Here is a 12,261-nt window from a genome sequence, read left to right as displayed (position 1 = left end):
AAGGTACAGTAAGGCCACAGGAAGCAGCCGTGAGCAGTATTTGCTGTCATGTAATAAGCACTTGAGGAATTGCAGACAGCACCATCATCATTACAGTTTCTAATAGCTATGTTTGTAAAAAGAAGATTCTGGACGTGTATTAAAGCACTTCCTGGGGGAGGGGGAGTAGGAAAACAGGAATATGCATGGCAGCTTTTGTTAACACATCAGGAAGGAAGGGAGGGAGGGAGGGAGGGAGGGAGGGAGGGAGGGAGGGAGGGAGGGAGGGAGGGAGGGGAAGGGAAAGGAGAAAAAGGAAAGGGAAGGAGAGGGGAGGGGAGAGCAGGGGAGGGGAGGAGAGGAGAGGAAAAGGAAAGGAGGTGAGAGAAAGAAAAAGAAGCAGCAGTCAGCACTTGTTCCAGGTGGCTTGGTCAGAAGAATGCTTGCCTAGTATGTCCAAAGCCCTGTGTGCCCTCATGTACATCATGTAAACCAAACATAGTGCTACGCGCCTGTAATTCTAGAACTCAGGAGATGGGGAATTAAAGTAAAACAAAGTTGGTATTCTCTGTGCACCATATGTAAGTGTTTAGAAAGAGGGCCTTTCATAATTAAAGCTTTACCAGTGATCTCTGTTTAAACACTGAAGTCAAGAAGTACTACTTCAAGGACATGTTGTTAAAATTGTCTATAATATTTCACTTTGGGTAAAGAAAAGAACACTGGCCAGACCATTCATCCTAGGCTTTTGTCACACATTATGTCACAGTCAGAAACAGTCTCTTAAGTAGCATGTGGTGGGGAAGTAGTGAGCAAAGCTGATGACAGCTCTGGATTTGGCCTTCAGCCAGCCTGGGTGTGACAGGCTCAGTCGATGTTTTCACTAAAAGGTATATCATATGCATGTATGGCTGTCAGTGATATACTAAGTCAGAAAATTACCTTCACCCCATGCAGATGTGGCCAGAGACCAAGATGCCTGCTGTGCCAGATGACGTCTCTAGTTACAGAAACACCAGACCCTGGTACAGCTGTTCTCTGACCTGACTAGAGATAGCTGGGCACTGCAGCAGCGCCTCCAGCCAGCTGAGTCAGAACATGAGGGCAGCCAGAGCCTCTTAAAGCTTCTGAGTGGTTCCACCATGTTAACAAGGCCGAGTGCTCCTCTGACCCAGTAGAGATAGCATCAGAACTAAGATACCATGTGAGAGAGTGTCCGAGCAGCTTCGCCCCTCAGCAATGGCAGCTGGCCTGGAAGCTGGCCAGGGCCCTGCTCTGTCTGTGACCTAAAAAAGATGAAAGGGAAGGCAGAAGGAATGGGATTAAGAAAATGTTGTACCAAACATGTTGACAGGTTGTGTGATTATTTAAAAGTGAAATTATTTTCAAGCCCAGAGATGGTGGCAACACATCTTTAATATCAGCACTCAGGAGGCAGAGGCAGGCAGATCTCAGTGAAATTTCCAGACCAGGCTTGTCTACAAAGTGAGTTCTAGAACAGCCAACACTATACACAGAGAAACCCTGTCTCAGAGGAAAAAAGGAAGGAAGGAAAGAAGGAAGAATGAATGATTTTCATCCTGTGTCTCACATGTTTTTTTATAAACTGCCTAACCTATTTAGAATCCTAGAATGTCATTACCAATGGGTTCTCTTCCTATCCAAACTGGCTTATAAGCCAGGCCAGTCTTGGTTGCCTAGTTGGAGTCTGTCCTTGCTTAGTAGACATACCAGTCATGCAGCCTACTCAGTCAAACTAATACTAGTTACCAACAGCTGTGAGAACCTTCCTCCTCTACCCGCCACGGTCAACAAGTGGAGCCTTGGACTCTCAGGCACCATGGTGGACTTCATCAGCCCTAGCTCAGGGTTTCATCACAAAAGCCTCATCACCGTGTCCACTGTCTTGAAAGAATAGTGTATTACTGCTTTGGAATTGGACCTTGATAGGACTTGATAATAGTGTCTGGTGCTGCAAACATTTTTTAATGTGTTCCCTACATTTGTATATTACCCTGAGACAGTCATCTGGATACTGTAAAACAAAAAGAGTCCATTGTCTATGGTTCCAGTCACCAGGTAGCACCAAAATGGAAGAGGAGAGGAGTGTGTCCTGAGAAACAGAGGCTACCTCTTGCTCCTTCTGTCTTTCTCCTGTCTAGAACCTATCTCACAGCCTCCAGGGTGCCTCCTCCCCTAGTGAAACCGTGAGATGCCTTTAACAGTTCAACTTTAAATCTTAAATGACTTACCTTGAGGCTCATCCCCAGAGAGTCTGATACAATTGCTCTGAAGCAAGACGTGGGTGTTGAGAATTTTGTAAATCTTGGCTTTTCTAATGTGGTCAAGGTTGAGAACTGCTGAGCAGGACTCTGCAGTTAAGAGGTAAGGGGAGAAGAACAGAGCAGAAGCAGACAGGCATCAGTCTTGGGGCCCACAGTTACAGGGAGTTGGCATAGCCTAGGGCCTGAGGCAGTCTCTTGTGGTAAAAAGTTACCTTCTCACAGTATCCTTTCCTGCATACAAAATAGCACTGCCTCTCCAGGAATTCTTGCCTCACCCTGGCCTATGTATGTCCTTCCCTCCCCATTAAAATAAAGAACACTCAGCCAGGCTTGGCAGCACACGCCCACTGTAACACACACACACACACACCCCGCACTCAGGAGCAGAGGCAAGCCATCTCATAAGTTAGAGAGCAAGTTTCAGATCAGCCAGGGCTACAGAGAGACCATGGGGAGGGAGGGAGGTACAGGAATCTAAGTTTAGTCACCTGAGACAGAACACACCCTCTGCCATCCAGCGTCTCAGGGACTATCATTTTCGTACAAGTAAACTTTTAACCAAGAATATGCTTTAAATTGCTTCATAATAAACAAGGTTTTTTAAGTGTAAAATTATGTTTTCAACTGAGCGTCCTAAGTTAACTAAGTCCATTTTCTACTAAGAAATGTGTAGCCTGTGTACTGACTCCTCTGTGGCTCTACATTCTGAAGCAGCCGTGAGTGGGAAAGCCCGCTGTCCCATGCTTTGCCCAGGTTCGGCTAGCTTCTCCCTGGTTTTTGTTAGCAGGTCTAGCTTTTAAGATTTTTATACATTTGTTGCTACTTTCAGGAATGTAAGAAATATTTCACTTTTCTTCTCCGTATTCTATACTTTTAGAAAAATTTCTTTCTTTTTTTTTTCCATTTTGGTTCTTTTTTTGTTTTTGTTTTTTTAACTTACAGGAACTTTATTTGATGATAAAGGTGACAAACATGCCAAGAAAGGAGTTTGTATCTGGGAGTGTATTGACAAGATGCACACACGGAGTCCCATTTTCTTCAATTACTTATACTCACCGGTGGAAGTAGAGGTAGAGTTAAGAAATCATTTGTCTTTTCTAAATATTCTGTATAAGAGTTTCCCTTCGTTTTAGTATATGTAAGCATTTGAGTGGGTTTTTATCCCAAAGGTATTTAAAATTTCGAGGCAATACAAGTTTGAGTTGTAACGGGAATGGGAAACTATTTGCTGAATACTTAATGAGAGTCTAGGAGCTAGTTCTTTAGAACTTAAAAGGGATAATGTTAACACACCCAAAGAAAAGAGCCTTACTGGTGTAGGATTAAAGGTGTACCACTATGCCAGGCCATAGTTGAAATTTTTAAGTGCTCTAATATATAATAAACCTGAGGAAGGACACTGACATTTGGACCCCAGCCAAGAGGACAACATATCTAAGGGGCAGCAAGGCTTGGTCATATATGCATGACCTAGTCCCAAACCTGCAACAGGCAGCTTTGACTGCCTGAAGCTGGGGCTGATAACTCAGATCTCTAAAAGAACAGCAAGTATTCGTAGTAGTTGAACCATCTCTCCAACCCATACTTTCATCTTTTACTTACTCATAAAGCTCAGTGTGGAGCACATGCCTCTACTAGCACTTAAGTGATAAGAGCAGGAGTCACAGGTTTACAAAGAAATGCCAGCCTCTTCTATATTGTGAGATCTAGGCCAACCTGAGCTGCATAGCAAGACTTTGTCTCAAAAACATCAATTTTTGTCCCAAAAATTATTACTGGATGGGAACAGTTTTATACAATACATAAAATCCTTGGGGTCTGGGCCAGTGTGATAAACAGAACTCAGTGCTTAGGGAATGCAGAGATGCTGCCCTAACCCAAGTATTTAGAACTCTATCAGGCCTTTCTCAGTGGGACCTTCAACAAGAAACCAAATGCTCATTTTTAAATGATGTCTTAGTTTGGATATCATTACTATGAAGAGACACCATGACCAATACAACTCTTAAAAAGAGAAGCATTTAATTGGGGCTGGCTTACAGTTTCAGAGGTTCAGTCCATTATCAGCATGGTAGCATGCAAGCTGGAGAAGGAGCTAAGAGTTCTACATCTTGATCCAAAGGCAGCCAGAAGGAGGCTCTCTTCCCCAGACTGCCAGGAGGAAGGTCTTTTCCTTACTGGACAGAGCTTGAGCACAAGACCTCAAAGCCCACCCCCCAACCCCCAGTGACTCACTTTCTCCAACGAAGGACCCACCTCCTAATACTGCCACTTTCCTTGGGCCAAGTGTATTCAAACCACCACAAGTTACTTCTCATTCAATCCTTGCTCTGTGTACCTCCACATTCCTGGCCTAAATCCAAGCCTCTCATCAGGCTACTTCCCAAGTCAGCCTGCCTTGCCAGTGCATGAGTACCAAGGTCCAGAGGAACCAAGTAGCTGCTTGGCAAGGGCTGAACAGTTTAGCTTTGTGGCCTAGGGTATACTCAAATGTTCATGCAGGGCCAGGCTGGGAGGAGGAGGTTAAGCTGAGGCTGGAAAGCTGAAGGGACCATCTTCCCCTGTGCCACTACTTCCTATGAGTAACACAAGAACCAACATGTTTTATTTGATGATTTATCAAATGTGTAAGTTTTAAGTATTTAGATGAATTTATATACTTGCCCTACACTCTGAAAAATCTAAGGGGTTGCCTAGTAGTGAGTACCAAGTACTTCAGGAATGAGATGAAATTCCATTGCAACATTTTCTTTAAACAGGCCCTGAAGCCTAATGTAAATGTCTCCAGCCTAAAGAAGTGGGATTACTACACAGAAGAGACCCTGTCTGCAGGTCCTTCATATGACTGGATGATGCTGACCCCCAAGCACTTTCCCTATGAGGAGTCAGATGTAGCCGGAGGAGCTGGGCCCCAGAGTCAGAGGAAGACAGTGTGGCCATGCTATGATGATGTGACCTGCAGCCAGCCAGATGCCCTCACGAGACTTTTCAGTGTAAGTCAGCCACGGGTAGACATACCTACAAGTACTTTGAGCTCCAGGTGGGCAGCTTGGACTAACTTGCGTACTTGCATCTGTAATGGCTCCCTTAACTCTGGGCTGTGTCATAGATAGCGTTCTGAATCTGAAAAACCAGCCTTAATCCCATGCTGCGGTGGACACCACACTTAAACGTTGCCAAAGGCACCCATAAAGGTGACTGTGCAGTGCTACAGGGAAGCAGCTGAGAAAACAGCCATTTTCCTGGGCTGCTGGGGCTGCTTGAGTTAGCTCTAGATAATAGCTTTCGCAGGTGCTTTCCTCCCCTTGGGTAGAAATATGGAGAAACAACTGATGGCCTGGCAGGACACTTTATGCAAGGCATATTCTGGAGCCGAGCCATCCTGGCAGTAGCCATCCAGGAACAGCTTTGTGTTCCGATGTGGGTCAGAGAGTTCCTGAAGAGCCCTCTCTGTTTTCAAGCCAGGAAGAGTACGCTGCAGTGATGGCTGTCTCAGACCCCTGTCAGAGGAAAATCATTTTCATGAGAATCTCTTGGTTCATTCTTTGCACATCTGGTTTGAGTCTCCAAAGTTGAGGGGCTCCTCTCTCTCAAGAAAAACTTGTAACTGCCCTGTCATTAGGGTTGGGACATGGGCCCACAGTTGGCCTTAGCTTTGGTCATCAGATTTCTTACAGGCTGTCTAAGAGTGAAGGTGTTTGAGACACATACTACATTTCTTACTATTTAAATCAACCTATTCAGAAAATTCTACTGAGTCCTAATAAATCTGGAAAGCCATCTACACCCTAGCCACACTGCTCATCTGGGCCTGCAACAAAGGAAACCTGTGCCTCTAGGTACATCCTGACCTTCTGTGAAATATTGCTCTGTCAAGACTATCTTTTTAATTTCTTTGCAGGAAATTGAAAAATTGGAGCATAAATTGAATCAAACTCCTGAGAGATGGCACCAGCTATGGGAAAAAGTCACCACGGACCTCAAGGAAGAGCCAAGAACAGCCCATGTGAGCTTGCGAAGGACCTGGGCCTGGGAGGGCGCTCGGTCAGATGCAGCCTACAGCCCACAACCTAGCCATGCTTGTGGCCAGAAAAGATGGGGAAAAAGAGGGGTCACGCCCTGGGGGTCCAGATGACCAAATGCTTCCGGAATTTCTCATTCCCCACAGTGACATAACACACATGTTTCAGGCACTGAGTCCAGAGGAAACTACTGGGTTCTTTATCTTGGTGCCACTGTGGTCTCTGTTGACCACAAGGGACAGGGAATGCCAAGCCCATGGCTGCTCCAGAGAAACAAGCAAAGAGGAACTAGACTAAGATGACAGCTTATGCTACTTTCTGTCCCTGCACTTCCCTTTCTGTTTCTTGTACCCCATTTCCTATTTCTGCTATTAGAAATGTTTATCAAGCACATATGTCCAAGGGACTGAGCCCTATGCTGTCCTCAGTGAGTGCGGTTTGTACCTCAGCATGAGGAGGAAGGCAGAGAAATCTCTCAGTTACTAACTGGCAGGGCCACCACTCAGACCCACAGCAGACCGACCGACTCCCAGCTCAGCACAGGGAAGTGAGGACTCACAAGTGTTCTGAGGAGCACATCGAGTAGGAGAGAGCAAGACGAGGGCAGGGAGAAGACAGCCCTTGACCAGGGCCTAGGCTGCAGCCTCACCGTCAACCTCACCTCCCAGCCAGAAATAATATACTGTTTCTAGATTTTTTTTATTGTGAAAGTAAGATGTATTTTTAAAGTAACAGTACACAGAAGGTTATCAAAAGCTATATAAACTACATGATAGTTTAAAGCCTGCCTTCTTGTTGGTAGACATGCCATTCATTTGCATCATTTTGGTAGCTGTCCACAACTCCATTATAAAGGAACAATGGTTGTGGAGTTTGTTTACCAGTCCACAAATAATCCTTAGTTTATTTCTACTTTCCAACCAAAACAGACAAACACAAGATAAATGTCTTTGTACACATGCTGGCTCACTAGTAAGTTTTTACCCTGAGATCATGTATATGGATAAAATTATCAGGCCAGTCTCTTAAGCCACTGGGAAACTTTGCTAGCTCCTTCCTATTCTGTCTTTTCAGTCCCTAAGACACTCAGCGGGATCCCCAGGAATTGCATCTACCAACGTGCCTTCCTATCAGAAGAGGCCTGCGCTGCACCCGCTACACCGAGGCCTGGGCGAGGATCAGAGTACCACCACCGCCCCGTCCAATGGTGTAGAGCACAGGGCGGCCACACTTTACAGCCAGTACACATCCAAGAACGACGAGAACAGGTGACAGAGCTGGAACCCCATGGTGTTAGCCTAAGCAAGCCCTGTGCAAAGCAGCCTTCCCCCACTCAGGATGGATTTGCTTTTGTTCCTTGGGTTTTCGTTTTCTTAAATGCTTTGTGTTGAATGCTCTGCAGGGGACCAGTATTTGAGAGAATATGTGTCAGGAAATACCTTTTCAGTAGTACACATCATGCAGCCTACTCGTCTTGGCTGAGAGAAAAGATTTGACTCATGGAAACTAGGGATGCCAAGGGCATACTAGTGTTTCTCAGGCGTCTTCAGACTTCTGTTTCCAACCCGGTTTCCCTCAGTGTTGCAGCATTCCTAGCAAAGCAGAAAGCATGGAGACCAAGAATTCCTAACCAGGGGAATGCTGACCCCAGCCTCCCAAAGGGCTAGGGCCTGACTCCAAGGAGAGCCCTGACTTGGGAGACAGAGGCCTGGCAGACAAAAGCCAGTGTTCTTGTTTGTTAATAAAGGTCAGAATAAACTGTTTTGTTGGTTTTACTTCTAGATCCTTTGAAGGAACATTATACAAACGAGGAGCATTGCTGAAGGGTTGGAAACCCCGCTGGTTTGTTTTAGATGTCACGAAACACCAGGTAAGACCTAAAGACACTGCTCGGCCTGGGCTGGCAGCTTACCTCTCATACAGCCTGCTCACCCCGGCCTCACCTATGCACATGGTGGCTCTTGTAGGCCCCAAACACCCCTGAGCCCTGGGAGAAATCTTTGGAAGGAAATTTTAAAGCAGCCTCTACCTGGAGCACAGCTAAGGCAAGACAGTTGAACCAGTGTGCTCAGAGCACTGGAACTCTGATATGTAAATGTCATCTTAACATACAGGTCTGGAAGCGTCCGGGAGCTTTAACCTGGTGCATGAATGTGGGAGCTTATGTCTGCCCCCTCCCTTCCAGGGCACAGCTGTCCTTCATCCTTGCTGCAGAAAACATTCATTTATGACTGCACACCACCTCATTGCACTGCATATTAAGCAAGGGACTGCTATTCTTAAAAGATGGGAGCACAGAGAAGGAATGTGCCCACCCAGCCCTGGGATTCACAGCAGGCTAGGCAAGACCTTCCTTACCTTAAGTCATCTCTGCCAGGCTTTAACTCTTGCCCTAACTGCTACAGGTTAGACTTCCCATCATGCTCTCTGCTCCTGCACTCTCCATCTGCCCCATAGCACCTTCCTTACCACAGCAGTGACGCCTCTGCTTCAGGCTGACTTGTAGAAGGCAGCATCGGGAAGGACCTCAACTGTGGGACAGCGTCAGGAGGACCCCGTCCTGGTCAAGGCTGGTCTGGGGCCATCCTTTCCTCTGATTCAAATGCTTTCTTGGTTTTGTGTCTGTTGACCCATATGAAGACTGTTGAGATTCTTTTCAAACACACAAATGGAAGCCTTTTTAAAGCTGCATTTACAATAACAGTGCCCCCTGGAATCACAGAACCTTCACTGTGTAGAAAAGTTCCATTAAACCACTAAATATAACATAGGAAAAATCATGATTTTACTATAATTTAAAATTACATCAAATTATACTTGCATTCTTACCAATCTTCTGACTTTCTTTAGCGTGGAAAGTGTACGGTTTTTCCATTTAGCCCTGGTGACACTGCCTGAGGGTAGGGGTACGGGGGTGGGGGTGGGGCGGTGTTGAGGCCTGAGACACAGTGATGGAAACAACCAATTGCATTACTGGAATCCTGCCTGGGCCAAGAAGGCTTTCACCAGCAAGCTCTTAAAATACTTCGTCATTTCTTCTTATTCCAAAGTAATACATGGTTATTGTGCCAAACTTAAACATCTCCAAGAGCTGGCAGCTGGGAGCTCTCTGTAATGTCCCTCAGTGCCATTTTAGACTGCATTCTCCTTCCAACTTCCTGTTGCTTGGGAAGCCTTCCTTGTCCTTTGTCCATCCCAGTGCCATGCTGTCACTTAGCCAGTGCTCAGTGGCGGAGTAAAGACGGCACTCATGTCACTTCCTTGGTTGGGTCAGGCTGGGGAGACTCCAGCCGTCTAGCTCAGTGGCGTTTCAAGCCCTCTGTGACTTGCTGGTGAGTCCTTTGACCTTTTCAACTAGATTGAAAGCAGCATCCAGGAATTCCTTTTTGTTGTTTGTTTTGTTTTTTGAGACGGTTTCTCTGTGTAACACTTTGAGGTTCAGGCTGGCCTTGAACTCACAGAGATCTGCTGCCTCTCCTTCCAGGTGCTGGGATTAAAGGTGTGTACAAGAGGCAGCCTGCGTTGTTAATGCTAGAGTATTCTTCCATGCAGAGTCAGCACCAACAAGCAAGGTGCAGAGGATGTGGTCAGATGTGTCTGGAAAGCCGGGTCATTTCCCCTTACTGTGTCCTGTCTGTCTCTTTTTGGTCCTAGCTGCGATACTATGATTCGGGGGAAGACACGAGTTGTAAAGGCCACATTGATCTGGCTGAAGTAGAAATGGTTATCCCTGCCGGCCCCAGCATGGGAGCCCCAAAGTATACAAGTGACAAGGCTTTCTTTGATGTAAGTTCCTCTTTCCTGTTCTTTCTGCATGTCTCTCCATGACCTCCAAACATTATAGGGCCCCCAAGGAGTTGGTAGTCAATAAAAAGGAGTGTTTAATTAAAGCTGTGGGTGAGTGGCTAATGAATCCCCATGACTACCTTTCACACTGAGCAGCACTGTCCCCTCCTCTGCCTCTGCTACAGCACTGTCACTGCCCATAGTCACTGGAGTGGGGAAAGGACCTCTTCCCGGAATTGCCTTTAATAAAGGAGCTGGGCATGGATGGCGCGGGGTCCCAGGACCAGCTGGTGCCTCTGGCCTCTTACACAGCACCAAAGCAAGAACAGTATGCCAGAGCTCTCAGGGGAACTGTGCCACCCCCTTTTTTCATATGGAGCCATAGTAGAAACCCTGAGCCAGGGAACAGCATCATAGCCTGTAGAGGGATGGAGAATGTAATCTACTTTATGAAACTGTCTTCATTTTAAGGACTACTTAAATTATTAGTCAGGGACTAATTAATTATAAGTCATCTGTTTGCATAGCCCTTAAAGTACCCCCAAACCCAATGTTAGAACCGGCCGTTCTGTCTGTCCAGGATGGGATTAGTTTGTTACTCACCCAAAGCCAAAAGAACAGTCCTGCTTTATGTCTACCCTTCTGTCGCTTGTTTCTGTAGCTCAAGACCAGCAAGCGAGTGTATAACTTCTGTGCCCAGGATGGGCAGAGCGCCCAGCAATGGATGGACAGGATCCAGAGCTGCATCTCTGATGCCTGATGCCCAGGATCAGACAAGCACGAAAGGTAGAGGAACTCACTCATCTGCCTGACAGGGCGATGACGGTCATCCCAGGGCCTGAGGTTCTGCTTACCTTGTCCCCTCTGGAAGCAGTTGGCATGTCACACAGGTCTGGGTGGGAGCCCTGGCCCTCCCTCTCCCTGCAGCATTCCAACAGGATTGAAGTGGAGAGGGTGCCTCTGGACCTGCTGCTGTCATGTAGGCAAGGTGGCTCCCACCTGAGTCCTCCTCCATGAAGACTGTTCTCCAAAGCCATAACTTCAACAACTTGGACCACAGAAATCCAAACCTTCAAAGGTCGCTGTACACCGACCGCATAGGTGTCCCATCAGACACACCTCCTCCTACTGCCTGATCCTTGAGATGTCGGTTCCCTGGTGCTGCCAAAGGTGCTTTCATGGTTCCTGCCCGGGAGCTTCGCAGCAGGAGACGTCACTACTCAGTGGCAGGCAGAGGAGGTTAACAATAGCACAGAATGACCTGGGCCAGTGCAGGAAACACTGCTTCAAACCACGAGTCTCTGAGGACACAGTGCCTGGGTCCTGCGTTCTCTCCTGTTCCCCACAGCTTTCTGTGAAGTAACAAGCGTGCGAGCCCACAGAACACTAGCACTGAACTAACCAGGGAGCCATTGGACAAACTGAGACACATGGGACAGGCCAGCACACAGGGGACAGGCCAGCTAACCAGACAGCACTGCTTGTGAGAAGAACTGCTCCTAAGGTCTCCCAGTTACCATAACCTTGTTTGCTCCAGCCTCAAACTCAAGGATGCTTCTCATCTGTGGTGGGCCTGAGCGGCCACCGCTGCCACCGGGCCCTAGCAACTTGGTCAGTGTGTGTGTTTTGAAATGTTAATATGTTAAATACCAAACTAATATTTCAAAATATGTATATATGATTTCTATATCCTGATTTTTCAGATAGCCTGCTTATAATTTAAAATAAAAATAACTAAACTGATTCATAAGATTTTAGTAATAAAAGGTTGTTTCCTTTTTAAATAATAAAAACTACTTTGTAGATTAAAAATAAATCAAATTTTCAAATTAAAAATTATCAACACACTAGAAAATAGAACTGTATTAATATATAAGAAATTGGGAAATAAAAATGAAGGAGTTTTTTATCATATTCATTTTATAAATTTGCCACCTGTGAAATGGTTTTTGCACATTACTTGTATTTTCTTTGTATATGAAATAATTTTTGTACTTTGTAGACTCTGGAGCCCACTGTCCTCTCGGCTCTTTGAAGCTGTGCCCACTACTGCTTTTGTAACTGGAGTCTTTTAACTTCCATGACGGCACCGCCTGCCGTATGTTCACTAACCACCCAGAATTAAATTTATTTCTTAAGAAAAAGAACCTCTGAGTGCTGTGATGTCAGGTTGGCTCTGCACTGTGCAG

General features: G+C 46.1%; 1 protein-coding gene across 9 annotated transcripts in view; it reads left to right on the top strand.

Moving 5' to 3' along the window:
* Nucleotides 1-12,219, top strand: part of Sbf2 (SET binding factor 2) — a 306,924-nt gene extending 294,705 nt beyond the window's left edge. For 8 of the 9 annotated variants that reach the window (XR_001785572.2, XM_006507927.3, XM_006507926.2 and 5 more), the window contains 7 exons: nt 3,207-3,334; nt 5,024-5,257; nt 6,166-6,270; nt 7,361-7,554; nt 8,069-8,156; nt 9,941-10,072; nt 10,734-12,219. Coding sequence is in view for 8 of the 9 variants with exons in the window: in XM_006507927.3 (XP_006507990.1) it covers nt 3,207-3,334; nt 5,024-5,257; nt 6,166-6,270; nt 7,361-7,554; nt 8,069-8,156; nt 9,941-10,072; nt 10,734-10,832 (980 nt within the window). In the remaining variant the exon portion in view is untranslated. The remainder of the gene's footprint in view (nt 1-3,206; nt 3,335-5,023; nt 5,258-6,165; nt 6,271-7,360; nt 7,555-8,068; nt 8,157-9,940; nt 10,073-10,733) is intronic. The other variant, NM_177324.2, reaches the window with a different exon arrangement.
* The last annotated feature ends 42 nt before the right edge of the window (nt 12,220-12,261 follow it).

This window comes from Mus musculus, chromosome 7 (assembly GCF_000001635.26).
Source record: "Mus musculus strain C57BL/6J chromosome 7, GRCm38.p6 C57BL/6J".
NCBI lineage: Eukaryota > Metazoa > Chordata > Mammalia > Rodentia > Muridae > Mus > Mus musculus.
Note: the sequence above shows the minus strand (reverse complement) of the source record. Positions and strands in the feature narration are given on the sequence as shown.